Source organism: Gymnoscopelus microlampas, assembly GCF_963454915.1.
Source record: "Gymnoscopelus microlampas genome assembly, chromosome: 22".
Classification (NCBI taxonomy): Eukaryota; Metazoa; Chordata; class Actinopteri; order Myctophiformes; family Myctophidae; genus Gymnoscopelus; species Gymnoscopelus microlampas.
In genome coordinates, this window is record NC_139959.1 from 42,533,747 (window position 1) to 42,559,662 (window position 25,916).

The following is a 25,916-nucleotide window of genomic DNA, read 5'->3' on the forward strand; positions in this document are numbered from 1 at the left end:
AAAGGGGGGTCCACGGCCAAATATATATATATCAATGTGTGGGTCCTTCTTGGCACAAAAAATACCAAAAACACTCGCCCCAAAACACAGTCGCCCCCGGGGCAAATCCGTCGACCTCGGAACGGCATTCCCCTGGTGTATTCCTAAACGTAAACCTCAGTACAACGGTGCCAAAACCTAAACTTATTTCGAACCTTATATCCTCTCAGTAAAAACAAATACAAGAACCGCCTTTTCTAGCGGTTCCGCGAAAATCGGCCTCAGGTCTTAATGAGTTAAAAAGACATCCCAGGTGCTCTCTCTATGGTCCAAAATACAGTGGAACAAATCAAGTGGGACGCATGTCTTCATTTAACTTTTCCCACCAGCTGTGTCAAAGCATAGCTCGGAGGGAGGAGGGGGGGGGGGGGGGGGGGGGGGGGGCTGCTACCCTGATTAGCAGCACTGTCTGTGTTTCTCCGGGCTTGGAACACTCATGATCAGTGACACATGTAATTACACAATGTGTGTGTTGCTCCCTGGCCAGTAGTAGGCAGATGGCCTCCATCTTCTTCCTCCTCCTCCTCCATGCAATGTAGAAACCCTTTGCATTAAGCTTGGCTTCGGATTATTAACCCATTAAGACCTGAGGCCGATTCTACAAAATGTCTTCTAAATCAATCAGTTTTTTTGAAAAAAATGTATATTATATGTCAGTGGACCTCAAGGACCTCACAATGTATATGTATTTGACCACGGACCCCCATCTCAAAATATTTTGCTCCAGGGACCCCCCAGAAGCAAAGATTAGAGTTACAAATGTTCGCTTGAAAAAAATATACATTCAAAGATTTGCACACATTTTCACAATTTCTCAAAAATAGCAGATATACAAGCTCATGGCGCGGCACTCGGTGCCGCGCTATGAGCTTGTATATCTGCTATTTTTGAATAGCCAAAGGTAAGTGGTTAAAAATGATTGATTTTTTAATATAGCCCAAAAGTGTAAAATAATGCTTTTTAGCTCAAATAACACAAATGACACAGATGCTTCTCTCGGTCTTAAAGGGTTAAACGCCGTTGCCTCGTTCATCCATCAAACCTAATGGCTCAGACAGTGTGTCAGTGTGGGAGGCATGTGTGTGCAAAGGCATGTGTGGAAAATGTGAACTTTTCGGGTGGATGTCATTAATTGGGCAAAGCAAGCCCATAATAATACATACTGGCCTTCTTTGGTATTTGGATACCATGTATTTTGTTGATACTATTGAATAATTATATCTCTGCTGTTGGGCAGAAACCAAACTTAAACAACCCAACACTGCCTCATCAAAGTTGGTGACTTTATACATTGTCAGATACAGTACTTGAACGTGTCCTTAATTATCATCACTTTACCCAAACACAGCTCAAGTGGAGTTAGGAGGTTTTTGATCATTAATGTGTGGAGATAGTTGTTTAGTCAGAAGTGCTTTTAAATACGTTTCATTGTTTCAATATGTGTAAAACCCACACACAGATGTAAAGGGTGTTCAATAGCACTGATTTATTTGTCTCTTTTTTTTTTGACAGCGACAATATTTCTCATCTATATTATTTAGTGATATTGCATTGGCCTGATGGCTTCTTTGCACCAGATGCCAGGCGTATGCTGTTGCCATTCACCGGCTTCGAATGCTATCAATGCATTGAATGGGAGATTATCACGTTTTATCAGACGATTGAATGGGCGAAGTAGGCGAGCTACTGTCTACCCCGCGATTTGTCAGACCATTCATTGGGCGTAATCAGGAGCTACTGACCTACCGACGGAGGCGGAGCAGTCCCCACAACAATATTTACGATTCTGTGCGTATCGGTACATAACTCGAACGGTGCTGAGTAGGCACAGGCGAGGGCTCCACCTCGCCTGAGACTGCGCGCCTCCGTCATGGTCCGAAACCAAAACGACCAAAACCAAAACCGAAACTAAACTATTTAAGTCATCTCCGTCGGTAGGTCAGTAGCTCCTGATTACGCCCAATGAATGGTCTGATAAATCGCGGGGTAGCTAGTAGGTCGCCTACTTCGCCCATTCAATGGTCTGATAGAACGTGATAATCTCCCATTCTATGCAGTGATAGCATCCGAATCAGGTGCGCCATTCACCGTGTTGCACAGTGTGTAGTTGGATAAATCCAACACACACTAGAGGTATTATTAGCTCAGACTCCATATTATTTATCAAGTTCCTGAATAAACAGAAAAGCCATGTGTCGTCTCGGTCATCTTGACATATTTGAGTGACGTTTTGACTATTTGAGGTATCCTAATGCAGTGGTTCTCAAACTGTTTCATGTCAAGGACCCCCAAATTGACACTTAATAGCCCGCGGACCCCCATTTCAAAAGATAAGCCAGGGACCCCCATAAGAGAAGGTTTTTACGGCTTTCTAGCAGTGATTCTCAACCATTTTAATTTCAAGGACCCCCAGTTTGACATGCATTAGGCTACGGACCCCCCATTTAATGGCATTTATACCTCTGGGACCCCAATTCACATTGTAAAACCAATGTTAATGTAAACCAATGTTAACCAAATGGACCCTAACGGGTCCATTTGGTTCCATTTGTACACTCTCAGAGTTACAGACCCATAAGGGTCCATTTGGTTCCTGTCCATCATTTAGCTGGGGACCCCCTGGAACCCCCTCAAGTACCCCCGGGGGTCCCCGGACCCCACTTTGAGAACCAATGTCCTAATGTACAATAGAGAGTCGCGCGCATGCGTGGCTGTCTGTCTGCGTCTCCAAGCTGTTTGTGTGTCTGCCTCTCCAACAAGTTACTGTGGGTCTCGCTTCACTTTCGGTTTGCATGTTGCAGTTTGCTTTCGCTTGCGATTTTCGTGTCGACTAAAACACCCGTGTTGCAATGAACGTCAACACGCTCTGCTGTCTCTGTGTCCGATGTGCGGCCCAGGCTACTAGACGGGAGCCCCGTGCAGTAGTTTAATACATTTATGCCTATAAACTAGAGTTGCACCGATACCGTATCGGTATCGGCTACCGATATGACTTATTTCACGTATCGGATATCGGACATGACATAACCGATACACGTTCCGATAAAAAAAAGTTTTAAAAAAGTAAAATAAAAAAGTTTTTAAAAAAAGGCTCTGGTTTATAAATATATATAATACAATCACGCAATTGTAAGACCATAACCAAACGTTTTAGCAAATTACTATTAGATAAAACGATCCAGCAAACTTATTTTCGTCGCTTCTCCAGTCTTTTCTGACGGCCCTCACAGCATGGGAGCCTGTAGACTGAATACCAAAACGCTCGTCCCAAAACACAGTAGCCCCAGTAAACTATGCCTAAACGCCTTAAACGTAACCTCAGTAAAACGGTGCAAAAACCTAACCTTATTCCTAAACTTAACCTCAGTAATGTATGCCTAACCCTAAACGTATGTATAACCTTATCCCCAGTAAAACAAATACAAGAACCACTGGTCCGTGAAAAAACAATGGGGCCATGAGTTTTGGGGCGAGGCTTCCATTTACCTACAGACACGCAGTAGCCCCGCTCAGGGAAGTGTTATCGTCTGGTGGAGCGTGGAGACAGCACAAAGTAAACATGTCCTCTGTTGTTGATAATGTTGGCTTTCGCAGCCTGATCGAACACCTTGAGCCAAAATATAATATCGCCTCCAGGAAATACATATCAGAGACTGCTTTACCAGATCTATACGACAGAGTGTCGTCGCGGTTAGCAGCTAGTTAAAAGATGTTAAAACTATGAGTTTCACTACTGACATCTGGTCCTCTGCCGTTAGCCCAATGTCGCTAATAAGTCTCACCGTACATTGGGTGAGTGCGGAGAATTATGCTTTTAACAGCGTGGTGCTGCAGGTTAAAGAGTGCAGGGGCTCACACACCAGCGAGTTGATTAAAACCACAATGAAGGAGATGCTGGATAACTGGAAGATCCCGCTGGCTAAACATGTGTTTTTGAGAGAGAACGCCAGTAACATGAAAAAGGCGATGGATGAGGTGCCTGTTGATAGTTTGGGCTACTAAAGCAGGACACAAAACGTCTTCAGCAAGACTGAACGTCTTGCTGAAGACGTTTTGTGTCCTGCTTTAGCTCTAATAGCTCATCTATATGATAAAAAAGCCTACTACTGTATGATAAAAAAGCCTACTGGAACAGAAACGAGCCCTCTGTGCATGATATCAAGCGGACCACAACCTGCCAGCAACACTGTCTGCCAACGAGTGGTCATTGTTGGAAAAAACAGTGACAGTACTGGAACCCTTTTTTTTTTTTTTTACTGTTGCACTTTAAAATATTCTGTTAAAAAAAATGAGTAGCCACTTTTTTTGCATTTGCCAATTAAATATTTGCACTGCCAGGCACTTGTTTAACTTTAAAAAGCCACGATGAGATGTGGTTGCCTTGTTTACAGTGGTTGCTGCTGCATTACAACAGACCTACAGTATTGTTTTTATTTTGTGTTTAATACAATTTTAAGAAGCAGCTAAGTATGCACATTGTTTTAATTTATTATTTGTAGGTATTTTCTTTTGGTGATAGATCATAGTGTATTTGTTTTTTTTCTACTGTTATTGTACTTTAAAATATTCAGTAATAAATGTCTTTAATTGAAAGGTAATGCATTTTTTATTTTATTTAAAGTTTTACTCGGATATCGGCATATATATCGGATATCAAAAAATATCCTAATTGATATATCGGATCGGATCGGAATTGAAAAAACCTGTATCGGTGCATCTCTACTATAAACCATAAAAAAGCTTTGTATAGGATACGAAATCCCCACTGAGAGTCATGTGAGAGAAGCAAGGCCACCACAAGTCAGATGAACTCTTGGGGTTGTGCGTGTGACCGTGTAGAGCAGTGGTTTTCAACCTTTTTCATGCCAAGGACCCCTAAATTGATATAGATTTCGGCCACAGACCACCATCTGAAAATGCTTTGAGCCACACTGCAAAAAATGGCCAAATTAAAACAAGCAAAATATTTTTAAATTGAGACATATTTCTTTATATCAAGCAAAATAAACTGCCAATGGGGTAAGCATTTTTTTCTATACTAGAATTCTTAAAACTAGAAACAAAGTCTAGCCACTGAAAGAGCATACTGGTGCTTAAAACTAGATAAAAATGCCTACATCTAAAGCAAGTTCTGCTTAATACAAGCAATGAATACTTTGTTATTTAAGAAAGATATGCTTAAATGTGGTATTTTTGTTCTCTTTATTAAGCCGATTCTGAGGATTTTTTCCTTAAATCTGAGAATAATAATAAGCCCCAAAACTCTTACAATAAGAAGCAATTCCTTCAAAATAATAGAATGAAAAGTCTTAAATTAAGACACCAGAAGCATTCTTATTTTCAGCATTTATTTTCTTTTATAAAGCAGCTCAGGCCCACATGCTATAAAATAGTGGTTCTCAAAGTGGGGTCCACGCAGGGACCCCCAGGAGTCCATGAAAGGATTTGAGGAGGTCCTGCTGAACATTTGTTGACATAGCCTCAATGTCAGTTTTACTACTTTAACCCATGATATAATTTTAACAACCCAAATTGTGTATGGGGAGGCCCAGCGGCACAGATTATTTTCAGAGGGGGGTCCAAAGCCAAATATTAATTTGGGGATCCTGGACTGGAATAAGTTTGAGAACCACTGCAAAGTTGGGCAGGGGGAGGACTTCACACTTTACACAGCAGACACTCAAGTCTGGACACTCAACTGGAAACATTCAATTCTAAAAACCATCCAGCGTGACAATACAATGTATATATAAAGTGCTTTGAGGGAGAGGCATAACTGATCCTTACTTCAAAGGGTCCATCAGTTGAAGAATAATTGTTACCAAGACGTCTTGGCGGTAATAAAGCAGTACCAAGCTCTGTTGGTGACTAACCTGAGTAATCAACTAACCGTATTACAGCAACATCAAGGAACTGAACTGGTGGCGTTTGGTCTTTTTCTATGAGTCATGTTCCACTTGGGGTATGTGAGGTGAACGGTGTAATCACTCGCCATGAGATACATCATGCTGGCATAGGTGTCCTCTTTTGGGGGGAGCACGGTGGCGCAGTTGGTAGTGCTGTCGCCTCACAGCTAGAAGGTCCTGGGTTCGATTCCCGCAGTTGATGCTGTGGGCGTGTCCTCTCCTCCGAGTCATCAGTGCCCACCCCCTAGGTGGGGTTGGCGAAGGGGCCTTTCTGTGTGGAGTTTGCATGTTCTCCCCGTGTCTCCTAGGGAGGTACCCTCACAAAAACATGTAGTAATCCTGGTCACAATACTGCCTCCCCCTGGATAAAAAAGGTGTCATCTTTTGGGAAGGTCAATACAGGCATGGCTCCAATGGCATGTGCAGATGGTTTCACAGACGGCAGGGCTGAGTGGAGTGGTCTTGCCTGAAGAAAGGTGTTGGGGTCTTCTGCAGACTGACACAAACACAAACAGAAAAAACAAAAAAATATCACAAAAAATGTATGCGTTGCATTCTGAATCTTATAGTCAAATATGAAAATTGCCATATATGCACATTTCTTACCTCAAGGATGTGAGCAGAGCATGTATGTCCTAACTTCATGTGGTGGAGACATGTCAGGCGGGCTGCAAAGTTAAAAACATTAATTTACAGCAGCCAGTTATTTAAACAAGCGTATACTTTCATGAGATACTCCGTCAGAAACAGTAATTACTGTACCTTTGTCCAGCTGCTTAAGGTCCCACAGCGGATCACTTTGGGTACAAAGTAGGAGTTCCGTCAATCGAGGATTCGTCAGAGTTCATCCTATGACACAGACAGATAAAGAGAGAGAGCAGGTCAGTTCACATTCCTCCAACGAGGATCTACCGGTGTTCATCCATAACTAGAGAGAGATCACAGAGAGACAACATTTTTGTGCCATCAGGATACAAAAAAATCACAAACACATAACATAAATACAAAATACATACAAACTGGAAAAGGCCACCAGTCATGATTCAAGAGGCATCACATTACATTGTATGCACAGAACTGAGATGGGGCCTGTTTGCTCAGGAGTCCTATAGGGACAAATGATCTTGAAGCCCTAGCCTGCAACATTGGCACTGTGTACCGTCGTCCTGATGGTAAAAGGTGGTATTGACTGTATAACGGGTGCGTTCTATCCCAAGCAATAGCTCTCCCCTTCCTAAGCACCCGGGTCTCATACATTGCTGCTATACTCTCATGTCGTACCCCAGCTATCTTGCTGGATACATTGATGATTTTATGGAGTTTGTTCTTATTAACCAATGATAGTGAGCCATACCAGGAAACAAAACAGAAAGTCAGTGCACTCTCCACGAAGGATCGATGGAAGAGCACCATTACACTTTTTTGCACATTATACTGTCTCAGTCTGTGCATAAAATGCAGCCTCTGCTGACCTTTCTTATAGATGGCATTAGTGTAGGAATTCCATGTCAGCTTGGAATCAATCGTTGTACCCAAATACTTGTATTCGTCAACAGTCGCCACCCCATCCCCATCAATAACTATTTGCTGGTGTGCATCATGAGCACTAGTCCTACAATAAAATATACTTAGTGTTCTTAATATTCAACTGACTGAAGGAAGCACATGCAGGCCTACTTCAAAGGAATACATTTGCTTACATGTTCCAGTTCTCTGAAGCAGGGGTCAATGAGTCAATGAAGGCCCATCTGGGTTGTTATTCAAGGTCCAAGACCTGGGAAACATCCTTCTTGTTGGGTCTGGTCTTAGGCTCTCAGTTGACTCTGCCAGACTGCCAGAAAACATAACAAAAATAAACAATTACAATTTAAAAGTGTAACCTGGCATTACGTTTCTAATAGCAGAAACTGAAGTGTGTCAGATGTTTGTCATTTGTCTGCCAGGTATCAGTGGTGTGTTAACATGAGTAGTAGCTTACTCACTTAGCTCCACTGGCTGCATATCTGTCCTGCAACATTGTAGTGCTCTATGAGGTAAGGGATAAAAGGATAATATACATTAGAAACAATGTTTGGTAATGTCTAGACGCCAATTAGAAATAACTAAGTAATAGTAAAAAAAGGAATTAAACAAATAACCACTGGCAACCACTGGCATAAATGAGGCTAGACAAGACAGTAGCAAAGGGCCTTGCAGTCAAGACAAACAGCCAAATATACAAACAACATAAGCCACAATCTATAATACAAATTACTACTACTACTAATAATAATAGTCTGTTTTCAACCTGGTGTCCCTATTTTGGACAACATTCTCAATAATGGCCAGCCTACACCCTCACAACGTGCCACTGTCTAACCCTACCGCATTAATTGTTGGTACAATGATAATTCGGGACCCCCAGGGGTCCTCGAGGGAGATCCAGGGGGTACCGAGCTAAATGATGGATAGTTAGGAACCAAATTGACCCTTATGGCTTATGGTTAAATTAACATAGATTTTACAATATAAATTGGTGTCCCGGAGATAGAAATGCCATTAAATAGGGGTCCGTAGCCTAATGCATGTCAAACTGGGGGTCCTTGAAATTAAAAGAATCACTGCTAGAGACGTAAAAATCTTCTCTTATGGGACTCCCTAGCTGGCATATCTTTTCAAATGGGGGTCCGCGGGCTTGTGAAAATAGCAGATCTACAAGCTCACAATCGCGAGGCGTTGTGATGTGAGCTTGTAGATCTTCTATTTTCACAATGTGCGCCTATTTCTTAGGTAATATTTGACAATGTGGCCAATGTTTGACCATGTTTTGTAGTATTGTTTGTTGTGTGTCCATTTATATTTTAGAGCAGTGGTTTTCAACCTTTTTCGCATCAAGGACCCCCAAATTGACAAATATTAGCCCTGGGACCCCCATTTGAAAATATATGCCAGGGACTCAACCATTTAGATTTTTTAGGGGGTCCCAATCTACACTGTATCACCATCATCAGTGTTCATTTAACTCTGAGAGTGTACAAATGGAACCAAATGGACCCTAACGGGTCCATTTGGTTCCATTTGTACACTCAGAGTTACAGACATATAAGGGTCAATTTGGTTGCTAACTATTCATTTGCCTGGGGACCCCCTGGAACCCCCTCAAGGACCACTGGTGGTCCCCGGACCACTGGTTGAAAGCCCCTGTTTTAGAGGGATTAAAAAGGTCTTATAAGTTCTTAAGTTGTCTCTTTATAAATGTGCAGATACCCTGTATAGTGTATGCACTTACACTGTATGTTGGTTTGTTTACTGTTGAGTGAGAAAAACATTAAGATAATCTTCTTGGGACCCCCAGTTTGGTAACCACTGCCCTAGGCCAGTTTAGCTTTTCTAACCCACAGGGGTGCAACATTTAATTGAATACATTTATTATAAATAATATTCTTATAAAAGCGATTTTCTGAACATCTACAAGATCACAAAGCATGTTGTCAGCTTGTAGATGAACATTTTTTAAACATTTTTTAAACAACACAGTTGTATGACAAACATAAAATATGGCTAAAGTAAAGTAGTAAATAGATGCTTTAAACCAGAGGTCTTCAACGTTTTCCAAAGACCCCTAGCTGAGAGAGAGATGGAGCAGGGACCCCCTCTATATTGTATAAAATTGTATTTCAGATTAAACTTTTTTTCAACTTGGTCTGCTCTTTTTACCCCCTCTAGACCAAACCTTTTTGCCAAAAATAGCCGATCTACAAGCTCACTGTGAGCTTGTAGATCTGCTATTTTTCTAGATCTGCTATTTTTGGTTACCCTCAGAAAAGGGATGCTAGGGTTCAAGTGGTTAATGTAAAAAATAAATATATAACACACACACAGATTTGGCGGCCCCTGGGTAGTAACTCTGAGGACCCCCTGTTGAAGACCCCTGCTTTAAACATCACTTGGATACAATAATATTGTAATTGTGTGTAAATACGTTTGTACCGAACACTAGTTTCAACATATTATGGCGGAGTCCAGCGGGCCGTGTCTCTGGGGTAAACAAAGAAGGACGAGAGTCCCTCGCTAACTTCGCTAAATAAATCGATGACATAAACTTAAGCAACAAAAGTATGAGGAATATGACAAAAGACAACGTTTGCTAAATATATAGTATATACAGTGAACGTTAACTTACCTTAGCATAACAACTCTGAATGAATGAACGGAGCAGACTAGAGCTGCGTTCTTCTCTTCCTGTTTCTTACGCGCGCTTCTCCAGTGATCAACTGCGCATGTGTAGTGCGGTCAGTGTTGCCAGATTCTGTGAGAGAAACAAGCAACCAGGTCTAGGAAAACCAGCCCAAAACCAGCCCAAAAGAAGCGACTATGGGCAACATGAGCACTTTAACACATACATCAGCTATTTGAAAATAGCAGATCTACAAGCTCACAACGCGTCGCGATGCGACGCGTTGTGAGCTTGTAGATCGGCTATTTTCAAATAAAATCTTGCAGGGAAATTATAATGAGCAGATCTGGCAACCCTGAGTGCGGTTCTAGGTTTGGGCGGATACGGAAACGGTGCATGGTATACGCCCCGTATACCATTCAAAGCCCTTTGAATTGTATACAGGATACAGTCATAGAGTTAGGAGGATGCAGTAGACAGACCCTACATCTGATTGGACTGAACAGGAGCGAGGCTTTCCCCATTGATTATAATGAAAATTCAGACAATACAGCCTTACTTAGCAGGACCAAAAGCACACACACAAAACGTGATGTTAGAATACACTTGTGTAAAGTGATGTCCAAAAATAAATACACTTAAAAGGGATATTTCACTTTCAAAAAAACTTTCTGTCATTTTATCATCTACTCAGGCCTTTGTGAACCACCCAGACAGTTTTTAAGTTGCTTGATTCATTATTTAGATATTTGATATTCATTTTATCAGACACGCCCCTTTCCTATACAAACCCATTGTAACTTCAAACTCCATTTTAACCATGTTAGATTAATCAAAAACACCCGTCCTTGGTTCTGGTGACTCATCCTGCCCTCTTAATGCGTGAGGGGGCCGTGTTTTTCCGATTACTTTTTTCATTTATTTTATTTACATTTTTTATTGTACTTTATTTTTTTAATTTTCAAAAAAAATATTAAAAATACATACCGTATGTCCCTGTGTGAGGAAAGTTATAGACCAATTATTTGTTTACTAACATTGAGCCTGGACGCACAGGTGATTGTTTCACGCAATCAATTCCCAACCTGTTTCGGGGTGCACTGGTTTCAGCACACCCCAACCCCCTCTTGTGTGTGTTGGCTAGTGAGACGCGTCCTAACGAGACCTGATATAATGGGTTTCGTTGCGCGCATACTGGCTGCACGCAGCCAGTATGACGTCGTCTGTTAAGGGGTCTATATGGGCGCGTCCGGGCTGAAGAGCTGATAAATAATCTGTTGTCCGATTGTGTCAGCGCCCCCTAGTGGACAAATTATTCAAGAAGCCCAATAACCCTAATTTTCAGAACCACATGTTTGTGTGTGAGGAAAGTTATATGGACGCGTCCGGGGTGAAGAGCTGATCAATAATACGTTGTCCGTTTGTTTCAGCGCCCCCTAGGGGCCGAGATAATAGTGAAAACCTGTTTGAAAGGAGTAAAAACAAAATTGGACACCTGTTTCTGGGTCAGCGCGTCGCCCCGAACGCGCCCATATAACTCTCCTCGGACACGGCCTTACCATTCTCCTTAATTGGCTAGGGTCAAATGTCAAGTTATTACGCGCAATAAATCGATATTTCTCGAAATCGATGCATTTTTAGAATCCACCTTTCGGATATGTTGTACAGCTCGCCAAGGCGCACGTGTGGATGTCTTGTTTGTCCCGGTACGACACTCCTAAGTTGACCTCCTACACATTCAGAAGGCACATAGAGTCTTATATCTTAAGACCATATCAAAGGACAAAGTCAGAAATAGAAATGTGTCGTAACGGGACAAACAAGACATCCAAGTGTGCGTCTCAGCCAGCTCTACAACATATCCAAAAAGTGGACCCTAAGTCCTTATCGTATTCGAGATATTGAGCGAGATAGCGAAGCCGTAACCATAGCCAATTAAGGGATAATTAAATCATGATTTGATATTAGGGTTTGATTATTTCAAATTTTAGCATTATTTTACGTGTAGATTTGGAAAAAAAATATTTCGGAGAAATCACAGGCTTGGAACACCCTAAAACCAACCAAGAAGTGGCCTTTTGAGGCACTTCCTGTTGTCCGAGAAAAAAGAAACTTGCATATTTGGAATCAGCGCCATCACATTAGTCTAAAGCCAGAGTCTCGAAGAAAAATACAATTTCTAAAAATTTAACGAGGGTTGACCTTTGCAGTCTTTTCGCTGACCTTTGAGCTTTATCAGTGTCAGAAAAAATCAGGGCCGGTGCCAAAAAATCCGGCTTACTCTCAATATGGATTGAGAGAAGTTTCGGATTTTAAAAAAATATCTGGAGCGATTAGTTACAGATTTTGTGCTCAACAAAATCAGTTTTTTATACAAAAGTCAACGTCCAATCTTTTTGGTGACCGTTTGTATTTCCCAAGGTCCTAGAAAATCGAGACCTATTCCATTCAATTCAGCGTCTTTTTTTGAGTCTGAAAAGGTGTTTTTTAATTTAAAAATAAAATATTTTAAAAAAAAATGTGAGAAAAGCTAAACTTTGAACTATTTCAAAAATCTATAACTTCTTATTAAACAATTCTAGACTATTGATGTAACCTACCATTCGACTCAATATCATATAAATAAGAGGGTGGAAGGGTCAAAATAAAATAATAATATGTTTGTGAAAAAAGCTTCAAGTTTACTAAACTTTAACGCTTGTTTAAACCACTTTCTAAGGGTCATACAAAATCGAGACCTAGCCCATTCGATTCAGCGTCCTCTTTTGAGTCTGAAAACGTGTTTTTTAATTTAAAAAAATTTTTTTTGAAAATTGTGAGAAAAGCTTAACTTTGAACTATTTCAAAAATCTATAACTTCTTATTGAAAAGTTGTAGACTATTGATGTAACCCACCATTCGACATAACCAGGGTTGACCTTTGCAGTCTTTTTGCTGATCTTTGAGCTTTATCAGTGTCACATGTACATATACATATACGTATATGTTATATTATGCATATAAATAGATAAATACAAACACCAAAATTATCCTCACTTATAATGTTAAGTAAGGATTACTGAAAAAACATTAGTTTAATACAAATCCTCCTCACTTATAATGTTTAGCAAGGATTACTGAAAAGACATAAGTTTAATAAAATACTAAAAGTCATCCTCACTTATAATGTTAAGTAAAGATTACTGAAAAGACATTAGTTTACTTACAAATCCTCCTCACTTTATAATGTTAAGTAAGGGTTACTGAAAAGACAAAGTTTAATTACTTTCCTCACCAGAAAGTTGACTCTACTAGATTTCATCTAGTAGAGTCAACAAATTAAGCCGAAATGAGTAAAGAGTACTCTTTCTTTTAAGTAAGGTCTACCATTACATGAAATCAGATTTTACAGTGTGGGGTCATAGGATGTTTCGGGTCTCGCAACATACACCCTCGCCCAGGTGATCCAGCCAGGGTTGATGAAGCCCCGACTTACGTCCCAGGTAGCTACCCACGGTCAGTCCTAAATAGGGAAAGACAGGGCCACTTAATACACTTGTCCGAAACTACTCTGCCAGGAATGGGGGAGAGGAGATACTCTGGCACGTGGAGGGACTAGGCTCTGTGGATGGCCTCGTGGCCGGGCTCCTCCTCCGTCTCACCAGGTCCAGGACCTGTGCGTTGCACCAGACGACCCCGCTCCAAACATTTAATTCTGGTGTGATGGTGTCTTGGCCTGTGGTGGTACTGCAGCCTCCCTTAGCGATTGCTTGAATGGCCCTCCTAAAGGCCTCACCGTGGATTTGTTGGGCTTCTTCCTCATGGAAGACACAGACTGGGGCGCCAACCCAAACTTCTCCCGGATGCCATCTACTCTCTGGTGGTCACCAATCTATTCCTGGTTGTCAGGTAGTCTATAAATTCCTATGAGCCACTATAAATAGAATAACTATAACGAAAAAACATCACATGGATGCACCTGGGACGTATCAGTGTTGTTACAGAGGTATCCTCTGTACGGGCACCTCCTAAATATCCATACAGGGCTGTAGTGTGTCAAGTTGAAGCCTTCAGAGCGTGCTTGATATCACTTACATTTTTTTGTTTTATATTCTTTTTTCTTTTGTCCAATAAGTACCTATAACATTATGCATAAAACTACACAGCGTTACTGCAGAGTTTAAGACTGGTTTTATAGTTCCCAGATTGTAAAGTGTAGCGTGCACTTTTACGTGCACTGTTTGTTAAATGGTTTGAGCGATCTGAAACATGGTCTTTATCTGTGATGTCAGATTGTTGAATTAAATTAATGTACTGGGGGTGGGAATGAAACTGTAGTGTGCATGTGACCAGTTGAACCCTAACACCCAAACTTCTATTTTTTGTTTTATATCACTTTTTATTTTTATCTCATCTGAAAGTAACATGCATGCACAGCGTTGCCGAGTTTTGTTAAGATGTGATAATGAAATGTTTTATAGTTCCCAGATTTTAAAGTGTAGCTTGCACTTTTACCAAAGCCAATGTGCACTTTGTTAAATGGTTGGTTTGATCTGAAACATGTTTGTTTGATCTGAAACATGTTATTTCTATGTGATGAAGTCGCATTAGATTGACAGTTGAATTAAATAAAATAATTCTTAAATTGAGAAGCTGTTCCAACTGGTCTTACTCTTAAAATAAGGAAAAATAATCTTGTGCCTCCGCTGGGATATGATGCAAACCACTGTTGTAGCTTGTTACTGGTTAAGTATTGCTCAAAAATGGATTAAATTCCCTATTAAGAAAATGCAAGTTACATTTCCCTAAAATGAGAAAATAAAATCTTGTTTGAAACATGTTTGACAAGCAAAAATGTTCTTTGACAAGCACATTTTTTCTTTTTGGACAAAATATAAGACTAATATGCTAGGATCGAGGATTTTTTTACTTTCTTAAAATCCAATTTTTGCAGTGCAGGGACCCCCTGATGCAAAGATTTGAGTCAAAAATGTTCGCTTTAAAAAAATATATATATTCAATGATATGCACACTTGTGATTTTTCAAAAATAGCAGATCTACAAGCTCATAGTGTGGCACTCTGAGCTTGTTTATCTGCTATTTTTGAATAGCCAAAGCTAAGTGGTTAAAATGATTGTGCCGCTACGTTAACTAATGTGGCTGGGGACCCCCTGGTACCCCCCAAGGACCACTGGTGGTCCCCGGACCACTGGTTGGGAACAACCGGTGTATAGCATCCGACACATATTTCATGTGGAATCCACTATGGACACAACAGGCCACCCATGAGTCGAGGCACATAAGTCGTGTCCAGACCACAGTGAACCATAACCTCCCATAACTGAACGTCCGACATTCACAACATCTCCTTTGGAATGATTTGAATAAGATGTGTTACAGTAACAGTTATACCACTAATTGAATCATCGTCTTAATGAGTTAAATACCGTCTGTGTGATAATAATGTGATGTGAACCACTGTCATGCTCTTTGGGTTTTGGTGTGTGTGTGTGTGTGTGTGTGTGTGTGTGTGTGTGTGTGTGTGTGTGTGTGTGTGTGTGTGTGTGTGTGTGTGTGTGTGTGTGTGTGTGTGTGTGTGTGTGTGTGTGTGTGTGTGTGTGTGTGTGTGTGTGTGTGTGTGTGTGTGTGTGTGTGCGTGTGTGTGTGTGTGCGGTGTCTCAAGCAGTGGTGGTACAAGTACTCAAATGTTTTACTTAATTAAAAGTATCAATACTGCAATGTAGACATACTCTGTTACAAGTAAAAGTCTGGAATTCAAAGTTTACTTGAGTAAAAGTACAAAAGTATTGGTATCAAATTGTACAATTTGTGAAAATAGCAGATCTACAAGCTCACAACGCATCTGCTATTTTCAAATAGCCAGGTATAATATAGGGCTAACGTGGTTAATGTATGTTTTATAATGTAATAATTCATATCTGCAAAGTAACTAGTAACTAAAGTTTTCAAATAATTGTAGAGGAGTAAAGGTACAATATTTGCTATGTAGTGGAGTAGAAGTAAAAGTATAGACAATTGGAAATACTCCAGTAAAGTAAAAGTACCTAAGTACTGCACGTGAGTAAATGTACATAATTACTTTACACCACTGGTCTCCAGTCAGTTTGTGTAGCTATAAGCTGTGGACAGTATATCATGCTATAGCGAGGACATTTCCCCCTGAGAGACGGTATGGTTCTGTGGATGTCATCAGCATATCAGCCTGTATAGGAGGATATAGACTGACCCACACGCTCTGGAATACACATCTGGCAGGAGAACAGTCTGTAGGAGGGTCACTGCGTGTCTGTCTGTCTGTCTGTCTGTCCTACAGCGCACAAATCTTCATGACAGGCACGACGCTGACCATTTGTCACACAGAACTATAGCCTGTTTAACCCATTGAGACCTGAAGCTGATTCTACATGTCTCCTAAATCCCAACAGTTTTCTGAAAAACGTATGTTTCTATATCAGTGGTGCTCAATCTTTTTCATGTCAAGGACCCCCACAATGATATGTATTTGGCCGCGGACCCCCATCAAAATATTTTGTTCCAGGGACCCCCCAGAAGCAAAGATTTGAGTTAAAAATGTTCGCTTTGAAAATATTTATATTCAAAGATTTGCACACATTTTCACGAATTTTCAAAAATAGCAGATCTACAAGCTCGTAGCGCGGCACTCGGTGCCGCGCTATGAGCTTGTATATCTGCTATTTTTGAATAGCCAAAAGTGTAAAATGATGCTTTTTAGCTCAAATCTAAAAATGACACAGTTCCAGGTCTTAATGGGTTAAAGCACCTGCCAAACCTGCACCGTTGAATCTGCTTTATTGGGTTTGGAAGTGCCGGGGTCTGTCTGTGTCTAATCTCTCCATCTGCATTAATTATGCATTTTCTATCTATTCAAATGAACCCTTATTTAACCCATTTAGACCGGGAATGCATCTGTGTCATTTTTTTTATTTCTTTGACTATTCACAAATAGTAGATCTGCTATTTTTGAAAGATTTAGATTTTTTGTTGTTGTTGCAGATCTTTGAACATATATAAAGCATACATTTGCAACTCAAATCTTTGCTTCTGGGGATTTTACAAAATTCTAAATCCTAACAGTATTCTGAAAAACTTATGTTTCTATATCAGTGGTTCTCAAACTTTTTTGAAAATGATATGTATTTGTATATTTATGAGCTTTGTATGAGCTTATATATCTGCTATTTATGAGTAGCCAAATAAATCTTAAAATGACACAGATGTGTTCCCGGTCATAATGGACGGAAGCTTAAATAGAAATGGATAGAAAATGAGAATACATTTTCTATCCGTTCTAATTAACACTTATTTAAGGTCATCCTAAAACGTTGACAAAAGAGAACACTGATTAGTACATTCCCGGTTTTCTGCTGTATATACCAGACCAACAAACAAACAGTTACTGAGTAAAGTTACTAAACGTATTCAAGGGCACCAGTTATTGAGGGGACACTCGCACTTTCTAAGCTGGGATTTTGCACAGCTCACTACCCTGTCCCACGGTTCTTTTTATGTTTTAATACAACAAAGTGTTTGTAGTGGTGCCGGGCCGGCGGCAGAAGGATCCAAATGATAGTTTTCAAGAGACAATAAAGTGGCAGCCAAAGTGCCAATATTTTATTCTGGACGCAGAGTAATGAAAACCAACGTTTGGCAAGCTAACTGCCTTCTCCTGCATGCCCTGAAGCAAGGCATTTACTTCAGGGCATAATTTGTCATTATACAGGAAAAATGTTGTTTTTTCATTACTCTGCGTCCAGAATAAAATATTGGCACTTTTGGCTGCTGGTGTGTGAGGCCACTTTCTTGTATCATTTTTTTAATACAACATAATCATACGCTAATGTTAATTTTCAGTACTTTCACTTCTACTCCACTACATCTCAGAGGAAGATATTGTACTTTCACTTCACTACAAATTGAAAACTTTAGTTAGTAGTTACTTTGTAGATTTAGATTTTTATTACTAAACCTATACATTAACCACGTAAGCTCTATATACATTTCGGCCATTTGAAAATAGCCGATCTACAAGCTCACAATGCGTCGCATAGAGCTTGTAGATGTGCTATTTTCAAAGGATTTTGATGAATGTTATACATTTGAAAACCAGTGACATCCAGCTTGTAGATCTGCTATTTTGAAAAGATTTTTATACATTATATACATTTGAAAACTTGTGAAATTCTGCGTAATGGGTACTTTCTACTTTTGGTACTTTAAGTACATTTTGATACCAATACTTTTGTACTTTCACTGAAGTCAATTTTGAATTCCGGACTTTTACTTGTAAGGGTGCGCTCCCACGCGCTTTTATTTTACCTCTGGGGCAGAATCTGCCAATGCTTTGTCAATGCAAATGCGTGGATTCCTGGTCTTGCGGATTCTTTCTAAGAATCCACGCATTTTTATTGACAAAGCATTGGCAGATTCTGCCCCAGAGGTAAAATAAAAGTGCGGTGGGAGCGCACCCTAAGGGCGCGCTCTCACCAAAAGTTGGCTGGCCGCTGTTAAACGCAGGTTGTGCGCGGCCACAGTTTTTTGCAGCCAGCGGATTCTAGAAAAACGCTGTGACGCACCTGTCACTCACATTCAAGACCGTCCCCGTAGCCCGCACCGCCACTAGACACTAGCCACTAGACAAAAAAAATGTCTTTGCACTTTCACACTTGGGGTTCGTACATCTACATACACATTCAGATTTAAAATATAAAGTACTTACCCCATGGCCACGGATGTTACAATCATGTACGGACCCTCATAAGTATCCGTATCTTCCGTATTGTTCAATAAAAAGCATTTTAATCCAATCAGTGGTCATTTTCTCCGTATGCTTTCAACTGCGCGACCCTAGCGGTTAAGAGGTGTGCACTGTTGGTACATTATAAAATGGCCACCAATCAGATTAAAATGCTTTTTATTGAACAATACGGAAGATACGGGTACTTATGAGGGCCCGTACATGATTGTAAAATCCGTGGCCATGGCGTAAGCACTTTATATTTTAAATCTGAATGTGTATGTAGATGTACGAACCCCATAAGTGCACAAATCATAAAGTACTGGGTGAGATCTACAACCAGTTGGTCCACTGAGAGCACCATGTTGCTTCCTGAGTCTTGGGACGGTCCGCCTTCGACTCACCCGATTGGACAGAGGGGGAAAATCAGCTCCTGCCTCCAGCAGTTTTATGCTTCTTCGTGTAGAGCGGATAAACGCAAGGTCTGCGCGATAAGCGGAAAAATCTGCTCTTGCGTGAATCCACGCATTTGCATTGACAAAGCATTGGCAGATTCTGCCCCAGAGGTAAAATAAAAGTGCGGTGGGAGCGCGCCCTAAGAGAGTATTTCTACCAGTGGTACTTTTACTTAAGTAAAACATGTGAATACTTTTTCCACCATTGTCAAGGATACATGATTTCACCCAGACTGGCCATGATGACTTATCACGTCTGCAAGTCTACAGCCATAAGATTCCCATTTACTAATACCTATGTTTTCAAAGATAAGACATGCAGAGCATCGAGTGCCTCAGGTGGCTTCATACGAGCAGCTATTCTTTTCAAAGGCTTTTCATGATGATGATGACTATCTGACCCCATGAACTCTGGCAGACTGGATGAGTCTGGGACTGAGAGACAGTGGTGTAAAGTAACTAAGTACATTTACTCAAGTACCGTACTTAAGTACAATTTTGAGAAACTTTTACTTTACAGGAGTACTTACTCAATTGTCAGTACTTTTACTTCTACTCCACTACATCTCAGAGGCAAATATTGTACTTTTACTCCACTACAATTATTTGAAAACTTTAGTTATTAGTTACTTTGTAGATTTAGATTATAATTACAAAACATACATTGTGAGCTTGTAGCAGATCTACAAGCTCACAATGTGTCGCGATGCGACGCATTGTGAGCTTGTAGATCGGCTATTTTCAAAAGATTTGTATACATTTGAAAACTTGAAATGGGACATTCTGCGCAATGAGTACTTTCTACTTTTGGTACTTTAAGTGCATTTTGATACCAATACCTTTGTACTTTTACTCAAGTACGTTTTGAATTTCGGACTTTTACTTTATTGTAACAGAGTATTTCTACATTGCAGTATTGATACTTTTTAGGGTTGTCCGATATTGGCTTTTTTACCGATAACCGATATACCGATATTGTCCAACTCTTAATTACCGATACCGATATCAACCGATACCGATATATGCGGGGATTATTGTGATTAGGGTAAGCTCAAATTTCATATCACACACACCATATACAGTAAGAACTCCTGTAACTTATTTATAAAGCAAAAAAAAAAAAAAAAAAAAAAATTTTTTTTTTTTTTCAAAAACCGATACCGATATTTTCCCGATATCAATTTTTATGCTAATATCGGCCGATAATATCGGGAGGCCGATAATATCGGACATCCCTAATACTTTTACTTAAGTAACTTCCACCACTGACTATATCTGCCCCTGTGAACTCTGGTAGAGGAGTGGACGAGTCTGCGGGACTGAGAGATGATGGCTGAGACGTTGATAGCATCAGGAGAGCAAAGCACTCAAGAGTCCCCAAAAAAACATGAAGCAATCTGATCTAACACAGACAGACAGAGGCCCCCGGGGGCCAAACGGGGGGATCTCCACCATCTCACGCAATTTTTGGGGGGGTGAGATGATGGGGATCCAGCCAACTGCTTTCTCACGGGTTGCATCTCTCCTAGACGTGGCGGCAATCAGCGCACATCTGTCAAAGAAGGCCTCATTGTTTACAATGAGGAAAACCCTCTCTAACACTGTCTGTCTGTCAGCTGCATGCATGTTTTACTTAAGTAAAAGTATCAATACTGCAATGTAGAAGTATATTCTGTTACAACGCGCCGCGATGCGACGCGTTGTGAGCTTGTAGATCGGCTATTTTCAAATAGCCTCTGTATAAAATAGGGCTAAAGTGGTTAATGTATGTTTTATAATGCAATAATTTATATCTGCAAAGTAACTAGTAACTAAAGTTTTCAAATAATTGTAGTGGAGTAAAAGTACAATATTTGCCTCGGAGATGTAGTGGAGTAGAAGTTAAAGTTTACACAATTGGAAATAGTCCAGTAAAGTAAAAGTACCTCAAAATTGTACTTAAGTACAGTACTTGAGTAAATGTACTTAGTTACTTTACACCCCTGGTCAGCTGCATGCAGCAGCACCAAACGCCTCCCTCGAACCTCCTCACTTTGAACCCTAGCACCTCCCAGGAGGAGGAGGAGGAGGAGGAGGAGGAGGCCCCTTGTTGTGCCGGATCTCCAGTGCATGTGTGAGATAAACTCATGATCCCCAAAAGCTGGATGATAATTAGATCTATGGAAAAAAGTGTCACTTCTTTCACCAGTGGTGGAAAGTAACTTAAGTAGATTTACTTAAGTACTGTACTTAAGTACAATTTTGAATGTATTTGCTTTGTACTTTACTTGAGTATTTCCAATTTTCAATATTTTTTACTTCTACTCCACAACATCTCACATCCAAATATTTTTACTCCACTACAATTATTTGAAAACGTAAGTTACCTAGTTACTTTGTAGATTTGGATTTTTTTTTTTTTGTGTGGAGTTTGCATCTCCCCGTGTCTCTCAGGGTAGTTAATACCCTCACAAAAACATGTAGTAATCCTGGTCACTAAACTCCTCCCCCATGACAGCCGGGGCGCCTGATGGAGGGGAAAGGGAACTGGTTGGAATGACGTGTTCCTTCCACGCGCTACGTCCAACCAGGGAAACTCCCCCCTGTCAGGTGACAAGAAGGTCAGTTGGCTCTCATGCATTGAACGAGGCATGAGCTCGGCCCTGGCCTCCCTAGGCTGGCGAGGGGAGTGTAGTGCCCAGGATCACTTAGAAAATTGGCACCGGGTGAAAAATAAGGGTTACAAAATTGTGGGATAAAAAATTAAAGTAAAAAAAAAAGATTTGGATTTTTTTTGACAAAATATAGTATTACCCACTTAAGCCCTCTAGGCCATTTGAACATAGCCGATCTACAAGCTCACAATGCGTCGCGATGCGACGCATTGTGAGCTTGTAGATCGGCTATTTTCAAAAGATTGTTATACGTTTGAAAACTTGAAATGGGACATTCTGCACAATGAGTGCTTTTTACTCCAGACTTTTACTTGTAACAAGAGTATTTGTATATCGCAGTATTGATACTTTTACAAGTATTAAAGTAAAACCTTTGAGTACTTTTTCCACCACTGCTTAATCCCTTTGATGAAAGATGGGTGGATGGAGCAGCATCTGTCTGAAGATGGAAGACTGAATGGAAGTAGTTGATAGGTACCACATTCAGCGGTTATATATATCCTTTCGTAGAGGAGGAGGGGTTTTATAACCCATTTAGACCGGGAAAGAATCTGTGTGTCATTTTTAGATTTCTTTGGCTATTCAAAAATAGCAGATCTACAAGCTCATAGCGCGGCACCGAGTGCCGCACTATGAGCTTGTAGATCTGTTATTTTTTTTTATCGTGAAAATGTGTGCTAATCTACATATATTTTTAAGGCAAACATTTGTAACTCAAATCTTTGCTTCTGGGGGATTCTACAAATGTCTTCTAAATCCTAACGTCTTCTTTGAAAAAACGTATGTTGCTATAATATCAGTGGTTGCCAAACTTTGTTTATGTCAAGGACGCCCAAAATTATATTATATTTGGCCACGGACCCCCATCTCAAAATATGTTGTTCCAGGGACCCCCGCAGAAGCAAAGATTTGAGTTAAAAATGTTCGCTTTGAAAAGATATATATTTAAAGATTTGCAAAATGTTTCAAGATTTTTCAAAATTAGCACAAAGAAATCTTAAAGTGACACAGATGCGTTCCAGGATTGAATGGGTTAATGGTCTGGCATGTCCAGCCATTAGACAGTGACTCATGGTAGACGTGACATGAACCATTTTCCTAAAGCATACTGTGCCATCGGACCGGTTCACTGTGCAATGTATGCCAATATTGCACACCATGTTTCCACCCATTCCTGGCATCTTAACCTCATAGGTTACTCATGGGGTTAACCATTGATAGCAGGAAGGTTTTTTTAATTGTCTTTGATCAGTTCTATTTCTGTGTTTTTTTTCCTGATACATAAAAAAAATATCGACCGATGAAAAATTGCACTGGACTCTGTATGTAAGAGCCTTAACAATGACAAATAATCTTGCTATTGGTATGGTATGGTATTTGCAATAAACTCCCATTACACCTAAGACAGGCAGCCTCTGTGGATAGCTTTAAAGCACAGCTCAAGACCTATTTCTTCACTCTTGCTTTTAGTTGATTTTTTAATCTCTGTGTCTTAGTCACTGTTTTTTTTTTTGCTTTATTGTAATGTTGTTTTATGCTTTTGCTTTTCTTTTTGCTTTATTGTAAAATTTTGTGTACTTTTTCTGTAATTGTATTCTTGCTCTGTAAAGCACTTTGAACTGCATTTCATGTCATGAAAGGTGCTACACAAATTCAGGTTATTATTATTATATCATTTGAAAAAAAAACTTTTTACAAAATTATTTTTTTTGGCTTTATTTGACTTTGGCTTTTATTTATTTGGCCTTTATTGATAGGACAGTGAGTAGACTGACAGGAAATGGGGAGAGAGATGGTGAATGACAGGCAGCAAAGGCCGTCGCGATCGAGAGTCGAACCCGCGACCCGCTGTCAGGGTTACCAGCCAAACTGCCCAGACGGTTACGCCAACCGCCCGGGCCTGAAAAATACATGTTTTCTAACTTCATTCTTAACCCATTAAGACCTGGAACTGTGTCATTTTTAGATTTGAGCTAAAAAGCATTATTTTACACTTTGGGCTATTCAAAAATAGCAGATATACAAGCTCATAGCGCGGCACCGAGTGCCGCGCTACGAGCTTGTAGATCTGCTATTTTTGAAAAATCGTGAAAATGTGTGCAAATCTTTGAATATATATATTTTTAAAGCGAACATTTTTAACTCAAATCTTTGCTTCTGGGGGGGTCCCTGGGACAAAATATTTTGATGAGGGTCCGCGGCCAAATACATATAATTGTGGGGGTCCTTGACATGAAAAAGATTGAGCACCACTGATATAGAAACATACGTTTTTCAGAAAACTGTTGAGATTTAGGAGACGTGTAGAATATCGGCTTCAGGTGTCAATGGGTTAATATGCTTTTCCATCTTATGAATGAACTCTCTTTCTCTTTCTACCCCCCCATCTATCCCCACAGGTGTGGACTCTGGCACCCGGACCCTGAGCACCCCCAGCCCGGGCCTCATCCTCCCCTCCAAGTCCTCCTCTCTGTCCTCGCCGGTCTCTCTGTCCAGCAATGGCCACGAGACCCACTCCTCCTCCTCGTCGTCGGCGCCCGTCGACACCGTGGCCGCCGTGGTGGTGCACTCCCAGCCACCAGGGGGCACCAGCCGCTCCCGCACCTCCAAGAGCCACCAGCACCAGCACACGGCCCCCGTCGACCTCCTCCCCGACCACGCCCTGCTGCAGGTCAGTGGTGGAAGAAGTACTGAAATATATTTAATTAAAGGCAGGGTACGTGATTTACTTTGGTTAAAATAAGTGTTAAATAGCTCTATATTCTGATAGTAGGCTACTCATTGCTATAGAGCAGTGGTTTTCAACCTTTTTCATGCCAAGGACCCCTAAATTGATACACATTTGGCCGCGGACCTCCATTTGAAAATGTTTTGTGCCAGGGACCCCCATAAGCAAAGATATCAGTTCATTTTCACTTAAAAAAAATACAAATATTCAAAGATATGCACACTTTTTCAAGGTTTTTGAATAGCCAAAGCTAAGTGGTTAAAAATGATTGTGACGCTATTAACTCATTTTGCTGGGGACCCCCTGGTACTCCCTCAAGGACCACTGGGACCACCAGGGCCGCTTTGGTAGCGGCGGACATCTTTGTGGGGTATAAACAGGTTGACTTAACATTGCCCCCCACCAGTATGTCTGCAGCTAGTATGCCATGCCCCCCCCCCCCCTCCCCCCCGTGGTGACGACACGTTGGCAAGAAAATGCATTTTTCAGTGCTCTCTCCTGATTGGCTTAAAATGTGTCACCTACCTGAAAATGTACTATATTCTGTTTATTAAAGAGCTGGAGAGACCCCTGTGACCGATCAAACGCTCTGTAGCAATGATTACTATCACAATATAGTACTTTAAGCTTTTAACAAAAACAATATATATATATATATATATATATATATACATATACATATACATCACTTATCCTACCTTTAAGTAAAAGTACCAATACTGCAATGTTAGAAATACTCGGTTACAAGTAAACGTTTGGAATGAAAAAAGATTACTTGAGTAAAAGTACAAGAGTATTGATATCAAATATACTTAAAGTATCGAAAGTAAAAGTACTCGTTACAAAGAATCAATGTCCCGTTTCACAGGTTTTCAAATGTATAAAATTCATCGAAATCCTTTGAAAATAGCAGATCTACAAGCTCACAATGCGTCGCGATGCGACGCATTGTGAGCTTGTAGATCTGCTATTTTCAAATGGCCGAAATGTATATAGGGCTGAGGTGGTTAGTGTGTGTGTTTTGTGATAATAATAATGTAAATCTACAAAGTAACTAGTAACTAAAGTTTTCAAATAATTGTAGTGGAGTAAAAAGTACAATATTTGCCTCTGAGATGTAGTGGAGTAGAAGTAAAAGTACTGAAAATGGGAAATACTCCAGTAAAGTAAAAAAAAAACAATACCTCAAAAGTATACTTAAGTACAGTACTTTGAGTAAATA

General features: G+C 40.4%; 1 protein-coding gene and 1 long non-coding RNA gene across 4 annotated transcripts in view; one reads left to right on the top strand and one right to left on the bottom strand.

Annotated features, from left to right (window-relative positions):
• LOC311038486 (F-box/LRR-repeat protein 7-like) overlaps positions 1–25,916 on the top strand; it is a gene marked incomplete at its 3' end in the record, with an annotated part of 76,031 nt that overhangs the window by 44,338 nt on the left and 5,777 nt on the right. The window contains exon 3 of the mRNA XM_084048042.1: positions 24,366–24,637. Coding sequence (XP_083904168.1) covers positions 24,366–24,637 — 272 coding nt within the window. The remainder of the gene's footprint in view (positions 1–24,365; positions 24,638–25,916) is intronic.
• LOC311038493 lies at positions 5,371–10,154 on the bottom strand. Of its 3 annotated transcripts, none has more exons than XR_014600059.1 (6): positions 10,108–10,154; positions 7,928–7,971; positions 7,646–7,776; positions 6,708–6,794; positions 6,552–6,613; positions 5,371–6,441 (listed from the first exon to the last, which is right to left on the bottom strand). It is a non-coding gene; the product is annotated as an uncharacterized lncRNA (long non-coding RNA). The 3 variants fall into 3 exon arrangements; XR_014600060.1 differs by having other exon boundaries at positions 7,924–7,971; positions 10,108–10,124; XR_014600061.1 differs by lacking the exon at positions 10,108–10,154 and having other exon boundaries at positions 7,924–8,237.